The 9,866-nt window shown below is 43.1% G+C and overlaps 1 protein-coding gene across 1 annotated transcript in view; it reads left to right on the top strand.

Moving 5' to 3' along the window:
* Window positions 1–9,866, top strand: part of pdhb (pyruvate dehydrogenase E1 subunit beta) — an 18,695-nt gene that overhangs the window by 8,040 nt on the left and 789 nt on the right. Inside the window, exons 9-10 of the mRNA XM_032513636.1 lie at window positions 1,553–1,644; window positions 9,067–9,208. Coding sequence (XP_032369527.1) covers window positions 1,553–1,644; window positions 9,067–9,208 — 234 coding nt within the window. The remainder of the gene's footprint in view (window positions 1–1,552; window positions 1,645–9,066; window positions 9,209–9,866) is intronic.

Below are 9,866 nucleotides of genomic sequence, written 5' to 3' on the forward strand. Positions count from 1 at the left end.
ATAATGGATCAATTAGGTCTCAGGTGTGTATAAAACAACCCAGTACACTAGACCTTCACATCAACTGCAACTAGACGTCTGCAAACATGCCTAGATTCACCCTGAGACTACGTTTTGATTATCAAGAGGCTGAAGACCAGATCCAGTGCTGATGTGGCAGACACCTTCAATGTGTCTCAGCATCAAGTACAGAGGATTAAAAAAAACATTTGAAGACACTGGAGATGTTTTTGATAAGCCCAGTCAGGCAGACCCGCAAGACAACTGCTCGAGAGGACCGTTTGTTGCTCGAAAATCCAAGGCCAGCCCATTTCCACTGCAGCAGAGCTCCACCAGACCTGGTCCCCTGAAGTCCCTGTGTCAACCAGAACGGTTTGTCGGATTCTGTCTTGAAATGGCCTCATGGTCGAATCAGTGCCCAGAAGCCAGCACAAACAAAAGACAATTGAAAAACGTGTGGCATTTGCCAAGGCCCACAGCCTGCTAAAAGGATGGATGCTGGAGAAGTGGAAGAAAGTGGATTTTTCAGATGAATCTTCTGTTGAATTACACCACAGTTGCCGCAAATGTTGCAGGGAACCTACTGGAGCCCGCATGGATCCAAGATTCACCCAGAAAACAGTGAAGTTTGGTGGCGGAAAAAATCATGGTCTGGGGTTACATCCAGTATGGGGGTGTGCGAGAGATCTGCAGGGTGGAAGGCAACATCAATAGTCTCAAATACCAAGAAATCTTAGCTACCTCTTATATTCCCAACCATAAAAAAGGCCAAATTCTCCAGCAGGATGGTGCTCCATCGCATACTTCCATCTCCACTTCAAAGTTCCTCAAGGCGAAGAAGATCAAGATGCTCCAGGATTGGCCGGCCCAGTCAGCAGACATGAACATCATTGAGCATATGTGGGGTAGGATGAAAGAGGAAGCATGGAAGACCAAACCAAAGAATACTGATGAACTCTGGGAGGCATGCAAGACTGCTCTCCTAGCTATTCCTGATGACTTCATCAATACATTGGATGAATCCTTGCCAAACCGCATGGATGCAGTCCTTCAAGCTCATGGAAGTCATACAAGATATTAAATTTGAATCTCACAGCACCTCTATTTAACTTGCTGACATATTTTAGTATTTGTAGTAAATTTGTTCAATTTATGTATTGACAACAAAACTTTTGTCTTGCCAAAATTTGACCTTTCTGTCTTGTTTAAATAATTTTTTTTAGTGAAACTTATTTATTTCAGTGCATTGAACATCGTTTGGGAGGGTTTTAGCTTTTCATATGAGCTATTTCTTACACCAATTGATTAATTAAAAGTCAGGTTAATAGCAGGTGTTTCTACAAAAGAGATAAGCGACAAGACTTTTGTCAGGGACTGTAGATTTATGGTAAAATAACAGATTTGGTAATGTAATAGATTTTTAGGGTTTGCACAATAAAAAATAGAAAATTAGTTTTATTCCCATTTATGTGTTGATAAAACGGGTTGCTAATTGCTACCTTGTTAAGTTGATTGTGACCTAAACTCTCTTCTTGTCCTTTCTGTGTTTCAGGGACTCACGTCTCTTTGGTCAGTCACTCTCGGTACGTCAGTCACTGCCTGGATGCGGCCGTGGTCCTCGCCAAGGAGGGAATCGAGTGCGAGGTAGAGGAAGGAACACGCCTGTTGGCTGACACAGATGATCCTTGCTCTGCTGCTGCCTTAACCACTTCCCGTCTGTCTTTGTGTTCAGGTAATCACCTGCGCACCATCCGTCCTTTGGAGTGGAGTGTATTGAGACCAGCGTGATGAAGACCAACCACCTGGTGACAGTGGAGGGCGGCTGGCCTCAGTTTGGGGTCGGAGCGGAGATCTGCGCCAGGATCATGGAAGGTAACGGCTGACACACTGCTTTAAAGCTCTTTTAAACCTTGGTGTATGTCACATTGCTATTTGTCTATAGTGCATGATTGTTACTACATCTAGAAGGAGACTTAATGGTCGTTACAGCCATGGTGGGTATCGTTTTTTTTTCTTCTTCCATTACCGGTGCTAACAAAGTGCTTGAACCGATACCTAAAATAGGGGAATAGGGTATTGTACAATAACTTTGAATGCACCACGAAGCTTACTTGTTTCAGTTGAACGTGCCGTCTGGGTTGTTTTCCAACAACAGCAGCTGCACACTGCGTAAAGGACCCATGGCATGAAAATTTCCCTTTTGAGGTTTTTAACATAATATGAGTTCCCCCAGCCTGCCTATGGTCCTCAAGCGGGTAGAAATGGTGTTCGGTGTAAACCGAGCCTTATGACGTCAGGGCAAGATTCCAGATCGGGCCATCTGAGCTTTAATTTTCTCAAAGACAAGTTACCTCCCCTTTCTCTGCTTTGTCCGCCCAGAGAATTTGGCCCACCCATGACAGAGAGAGATCATGGCTTTCAAAAGCAAAGTGACAGTTGGTCAATGCCACACCCCCAGCCTCCACCTTGCTCCCCTCACTCCTCCTCAATAGCTACAGACTCAGAAATGGCACATACTAAGGAAAGCTTAGTGGGACTGGCTCTAGTGGCTGTTGTTCTGCCACCACAGCTGAATTTAGGGAAAAGACTTCAGATACAGTATTATGGGACCACTAAGGTCTATATAAAAGCATCTAAAGAGCATCATGTCATGGGACCTTAAACGTCCAGAGTTGATGTCCTCAACGTGAAACAGTCACACTTACACCATTTAGCTGTCAGCATTTTAACCGTGTTAATCCAGCTGATAGCTAACGGTAGGCTACTGTTACCTGCTGCTAAGTGTAGTGTTAAATAGCGTCACGTTTCAGAGCATCAGAGAGCACCGCCAAAGGCATTTAATCGGCACTGAAATCTGCATCGGATTCGCTCCGGTAGATACCGGTCGTTTAGGACACTGGTGCCGTTTCGGTACCCAACCCGACAGCTTTATTCAGACGTGACCGGAGCTATAACAAGTGCATGCTCCGTGGACCTTTTTTAAATGACGAACAGTCCATGACAAGGAGCAGAAATTCCCACCTTTCTCACTATTTAGAGAATTGAGGCCATAAATTAAACTAAGATCGTCAACCTCCTGTGTGTGTTTCAGGTCCTGCCTTCAACTACCTGGATGCTCCGGCACCAGGTGACGGGTGTCGACATCCCATGCCGTATGCCAAAATCCTGGAGGACAACAGCCTGCCCCAGATCAAGACATCATATTCTCTGTTAAAAGACCCTCAATGTCTGAAACACACACACACAGGGCAACCCCCCTGAATCCTTCTTGTCTTGTTCACACAGACGGTGACAGCATTTGAACCATGTGTAAATACAGCCAAACAATTCCTTTTAAAAATGCTCCAAATTGTATGTTTTTGCCAGATGTTGGTCAATGAAACGCACAGCTGTATATCTGCCCCGCGAGCAGCGCGCACACACGGTTCAGTCAAGTTTCGACTCGGCTCTGACTGCCTCTCTCCATTTTCTTCCTTTCAAATAAAAGTTGGTATATCTTGTAGGTAGTTCAGAACAACAAATCTGCTGAGTTTGCTCTTGCATCTTCTAATTTAGACTTGCAGGCGATTAAAACTTAATTCTCACTCATGGTAGTTTTGTTGTTGATGAACTCCCACACATTTCTAGCCACCAAAACATGTTACATTCAGTCTATTAAACGTAATTCCTCACACTTACGCGGACTGGTTTGTCTCTAAAAGCAGCGGTGAGGTAATGAGCGAGCCCGAGTGCTGGAGGTGGATTGGGAATATTTATTGTAGCTGCAGCAGCTCGTGTTTTGTTATTTGTTGCTGGAAATGACTCTGTTACAGAAATAAAACCTTTTTTGAGTCCTTCATGCTGCTTCATTCTTTCACACCACAATAGTATGTATGTTCCTTTTTCTAATAGTTCGGCGTCCAACCAGAAAAAGGTAAGAAATAGTTTTTTTCTTTTTTTCTCGCTACAGTTTAACTTTTAATTGTTTAGGCGACTTTTATTTTATAAGTCCCATTTATTTCACATTTTTTATTTCAGTTTTCTTAATTCAAATGAAGGGGACGTGGTCATCTCCCAGGTGCAGACCAGTGGCGTGTTGTTTTGTGAGTTAGAGACGACGGTAGACGGTCGGGGGACAGAAGGAAACGTTTGTATACTGCTGCGTAGTTTAACCTATGATATAGCACAATGGATTGGTCTAAATCTGCAAGGTATAATGTAATGGTGAATATATGATAAGGAATATGTTTGCCTCAAATGTCGAGTAGAAGTATAAAGTAGCATGAAATTGAAATAACAATTGTATTTAACCCTCCTGTTGTCCATTTTCAAAAAATGTTCTATGTCAGAAATTTGTAAAATAAGTGATCAGCTCCACAACTTTGAATTGAATGTGGGTGCTTTATTCAATTTATAGCATTTGAAGCAAAGAAATGATAAGAACGTTCATAATCATCATAATGAAATGTGACAGTGTGCAAGGCAAAAAGTTCAATTTGAGCAAAAACTAAAAGTGTCATGGTCGATGGAGACACGGAGACACGAGGTTAAGTACAGTCGAGTAACACCACTGCTCTCTTTGGAAAACCAAGCAACATCACAACTTAATCAAAACATTACAAAATGACATGAGAAATGTAAATCATTGGTTTTCCTTATGGTAAATAACTAAATAGTTGTAAAAGTGAAAGAAAAGTTGGGATTAATTGTGAAACCCCCAAATCTGCAACATCTGAAGCAGAGCAGCAAGAAGTGAGTCAGAGTGAAAAAGACGGGGAAGCCTTAAACATTTTTACTGGCAAACTTTACAGGAAGTTGTACACGAGTCTGGCTGAACATCAGATGTGAGACCAACAGCCAGAAAACATCTGGTACAGTCCTCAACCTAAACACATCAAAATAAAATGAGAAACTCCAAAGAACAAACCCTCGTTACGGATGGAACTACATTTCATTGTCTCCCGGTTCATTTCATCCCTTTCTATTTAGTAGAGAGAAGTTCAGCTGCGTTTCTAAAAATGGTAGAAACCAAAACCATAAACGCATATATTGTTTGTGTCTTTAATTTCATAATGTCCTGAAAAGAACCATTTCATCTGGTACTATTATAGGGAACACGTTGGGACGTTATTGTCCATTCGTCTGAAGATGTATTTCCTTTTCAGCTGACCCGTGTTGCTTTGACTGAAAACCCAGAGCAACCTAGTTTAGTCATAATTGGTGTAGTTTACCAATTAAAATATTTTCTATAATTTGGGCCACATTGCAAAAAAGATTTTTCTTCTTTACTAAAAAGTCACAATTCTTGACAAAATTAGATTTGGGACATTTTTCTGAAAGCTCAGAATAAAAGGCGTTTAATCCTCTGGGTCTGAAACCAAACACACAGTATATGGAAGCCCGTCGTTAGTCAAATGGTTATTTCATGTTTCTAGTGGGATGCTGTCGATGGACGGGATTATTACCCCTCACAGTGGCAACTCTGTAATCACACAGCCATCTCCAGTTGTCAGATAACGTGAACATGACTTGAACGCAGCATAAAGGCCTCAGCGTGCTTTAAAGGAGCCCATCGGAGGCTAGATTCTGTTCTGGTGCGTTCACTGTGGCCAACAAAAAAAAAGAAAGTGGGGGATGGATAAATTCCAGGTCCCTTCTTTGTTTGGCTCTCAAAAAATGAAAAGAAAAATAAACACACAGCTTCAGTCTATAAACAGGAGAAGCCTAAACACTTCAGAATGAAGAAAAATGTTCTGTTCCTGGAGTTTACGAACTTTACCTGGTGTCAGAGTCCTGCCAAGGAACTTAATCTGAAAGAACTTTTAATTAAACGAATCAGGATTCAAAAATGAAAAAAGCTTTTTTCCCTCCTGTAAACGTTCATCATCTGGATAGACCGAGCAGAACTGACTCCTGCTGTTATCTAATGGTCACATATGGAAACATATTATATTATTAGTGGTTAATGGCTGTTTTTCAAGGCATGTTTGGGGTCTGAATCCAAAATGGGTTTCTTCCCACGGTGCTGTCTACATGTACCAGTCGCCCTGAGTGGAGTTGTGTTTTTACCCTCAGAAGGGCCCAGGCAAAAAACTATATGGAAATATTTAGAGAGTACACATGTTTAATACCCAGTTTCCAGATGAAATTTGGCTCTTCTTAGTAGTTTTAACTGCCAAGTTTGGAGTTAACAGTTTCAAATCTAATAAAATCTTAGAGTCTAAACATGAAAATAGGATTTTTTCTTCATCACATTCAGGTTTTTGATGGTAAAATGTGGATTTGTTCTCACGAGTCTCTTTTGAAATTACGGAATTATTTTCTAACGTGCCTTTTTACGACATATTTACGACGAATGTCCAATGTCTTTTACCCCACAGTGGACTTAGTACTCCATCGTACAGTATGTCCCTAAATCAGTATCAAATTCTGTCCAGAAACTTAAGATTTGAGAAATGTCACTGCAGTTCCTTTCTGGTAAATTACTAGGAATCTAGGACTTCTGGAAAACAAAATATTCTAAAAAACACATTTTGGAAGCCGCTAAAAAGAGGAAGTTGGTTGATTTTGCGCTCCAGCTCACCTAGGACACACCCCATTGGGGCCTCTAATCTCAAAACAGCATGCACTGCGAGCGTTAAGGTGTGTTTTCTCCTGTCTGGTGGGCGTGTCCAGAGATGTTGTCCAATCAGCTGCGACATGTAGTATACCTGTATTAAAACGCAGGGCACTTTCCCACCCAGCAGGTGGTTCAACAACCACCGTTTCGGTTCAAATAAACTACATTTTGGTAGTTTTGTCGAGGCTGAACGTGTCCAGGGGTAAAGCAAAGCAATAATCATGTGATCAATCAGCTGTGGGTGTGTTATTAGTCTCCGCGTTCAGGGAGCAGTTTGTGTTGTGAGGCTTTTCGGTAATCAATTAACTCATTTCTGGCTCAACGGATTTTCAACATCAAAAAGAATTCAAGCAAAGCCCTCAGGTTTCCTCCCAGTACTGATGTCCTACAATTCCCAGAATGTCTTTCAATACCCCAGCGATGAGGGCGGGATCTCTGTCCCGCTCTCTTATTGGAGGTGAGCCTGCTCTGTGGCGGGCCTACAAAGTCTTAGGGAGCTGATAGGTCAGATCGTCCCACTTCTGAGTGTCCTTTCAGCAGGCCGAGCCTCACCACCACGACCCGCCTCTTCTTCTGCTCCGACCCTTCGTCATCATCATCATCCTCCTCTTCATCCACCTCATCCCCTCTCTTTCGCTCCCTCTCTCCTTCTCTTCTCCTCCTTCCTCTGCTTCTTTGCAGCCTTCTTTCTTCTTCTCTCCATCTCTGCCTTTTCCTCCTCTTCCTGTTGCACTGCTACCCTACCCGCATCCATTTCTCCTCTTCTACTGCATCCATCCACATCTTTCCTGATCCGCCTCTCCTCCTCCTCCTCCTCTCCTCCTCCTCTTCTTCTTCGTCGTCAGTCGTCGTCGTCGTCATCGTGTCGTCATCATCATCGTCGTCGTTATCGCTGATGTGGCAGACACCTTCAATGTGTCTCAGCATCAAGTACAGAGGATTAAAAAAAACATTTGAAGACACTGGAGATGTTTTTGATAAGCCCAGGTCAGGCAGACCCCGCAAGACAACTGCTCGAGAGGACCGTTTGTTGGCTCGAAACTCCAGGCCAGCCATTTCCACTGCAGCAGAGCTCCACCGACCTGGTCCCCTGAAGTCCCTGTGTCAACCAGAACGGTTTGTCGGATTCTGTCTTGAAATGGCCTCAATGGTCGAATCAGTGCCCAGAAGCCAGCTAAACAAAGACAATTGAAAAACGTGTGGCATTTGCCAAGGCCCCAGCCTGCTAAAAGGATGGATGCTGGAGAAGTGGAAGAAAGTGGATTTTTCAGATGAATCTTCTGTTGAATTACACCACAGTTGCCGCAAATGTTGCAGGGAACCTACTGGAGCCCGCATGGATCCAAGATTCACCCAGAAAACAGTGAAGTTTGGTGGCGGAAAAAATCATGGTCTGGGGTTACATCCAGTATGGGGGTGTGCGAGAGATCTGCAGGGTGGAAGGCAACATCAATAGTCTCAAATACCAAGAAATCTTAGCTACCTCTTATATTCCCAACCATAAAAAGGCCAAATTCTCCAGCAGGATGGTGCTCCATCGCATACTTCCATCTCCACTTCAAAGTTCCTCAAGGCGAAGAAGATCAGATGCTCCAGGATTGGCCGGCCCAGTCAGCAGACATGAACATCATTGAGCATATGTGGGGTAGGATGAGGAAGCATGGAGACCAAACCAAAGAATACTGATGAACTCTGGGGGCATGCAAGACTGCTCTCCTAGCTATTCCTGATGACTTCATCAATACATTGGATGAATCCTTGCCAAACCGCATGGATGCAGTCCTTCAAGCTCATGGAAGTCATACAGATATTAAATTTGAATCTCACAGCACCTCTATTTAACTTGCTGACATATTTTAGTATTTGTAGTAAATTTGTTCAATTTATGTATTGACAACAAAACTTTTGTCTTGCCAAAATTTGACCTTTCTGTCTTGTTTAAATAATTTTTTTTAGTGAAACTTATTTATTTCAGTGCATTGAACATCGTTTGGGAGGGTTTTAGCTTTTCATATGAGCTATTGCTTACAACCAATTGATTAATTACAAAGTCGGTTACATAGCGTGTTTCTACAAAAGAGATAAGCGACAAGACTTTTGTCAGGGACTGTAGATTTAATGGTAAAATAACAGATTTGGTAATGTAATAGATTTTTAGGGTTTGCACAAATAAAAAATAGAAAATTAGTTTTATTCCCATTTATGTGTTGATAAAAACGGGTTGCTAATTGCTACCTTGTTAAGTTGATTGTGACCTAAAACTCTCTTCTTGTCCTTTCTGTGTTTCAGGGACTCACGTCTCTTTGGTCAGTCACTCTCGGTACGTCAGTCACTGCCTGGATGCGGCCGTGGTCCTCGCCAAGGAGGGAATCGAGTGCGAGGTAGAGGAAGGAACACGCCTGTTGGCTGACACAGATGATCCTTGCTCTGCATGCCTGTTAACCACTTCCCGTCTGTCTTTGTGTCAGGTAATCAACCTGCGCACCATCCGTCCTTTGGATGTGGAGTGTATTGAGACCAGCGTGATGAAGACCAACCACCTGGTGACAGTGGAGGGCGGCTGGCCTCAGTTTGGGGTCGGAGCGGAGATCTGCGCCAGGATCATGGAAGGTAACGGCTGACACACTGCTTTAAAGCTCTTTTAAAACCTTGGTGTATGTCACATTGCTATTTGTCTATAGTGCATGATTGTTACTACATCTAGAAGGAGACTTAATGGTCGTTACAGCCATGGTTGGGTATCGTTTTTTTTTTCTTCTTCCATTACCGGTGCTAAAACAAAGTGCTTGAACCGATACCTAAAATAGGGGAATAGGGTATTGTACAATAACTTTGAATGCACCACGAAGCTTACTTGTTTCAGTTGAACGTGCCGTCTGGGTTGTTTTCCAACAACAGCAGCTGCACACTGCGTAAAGGACCCATGGCATGAAAATTTCCCTTTTGAGGTTTTTTAACATTAATATGAGTTCCCCCAGCCTGCCTATGGTCCTCAAGCGGGTAGAAATGGTGTTCGGTGTAAACCGAGCCTTATGACGTCAGGGGCAAGATTCCAGATCGGGCCATCTGAGCTTTAATTTTCTCAAAGACAAGTTACCTCCCCTTTCTCTGCTTTGTCCGCCCAGAGAATTTGGCCCACCCATGACAGAGAGAGATCATGGCTTTCAAACAAGCAAAGTGACAGTTGGTCAATGCCACACCCCCAGCCTCCACCTTGCTCCCCTCACTCCTCCTCAATAGCTACAGACTCAGAAATGGCACATACTAA

Source organism: Etheostoma spectabile, chromosome 4 (genome assembly GCF_008692095.1).
Source record: "Etheostoma spectabile isolate EspeVRDwgs_2016 chromosome 4, UIUC_Espe_1.0, whole genome shotgun sequence".
Lineage (NCBI taxonomy): Eukaryota > Metazoa > Chordata > Actinopteri > Perciformes > Percidae > Etheostoma > Etheostoma spectabile.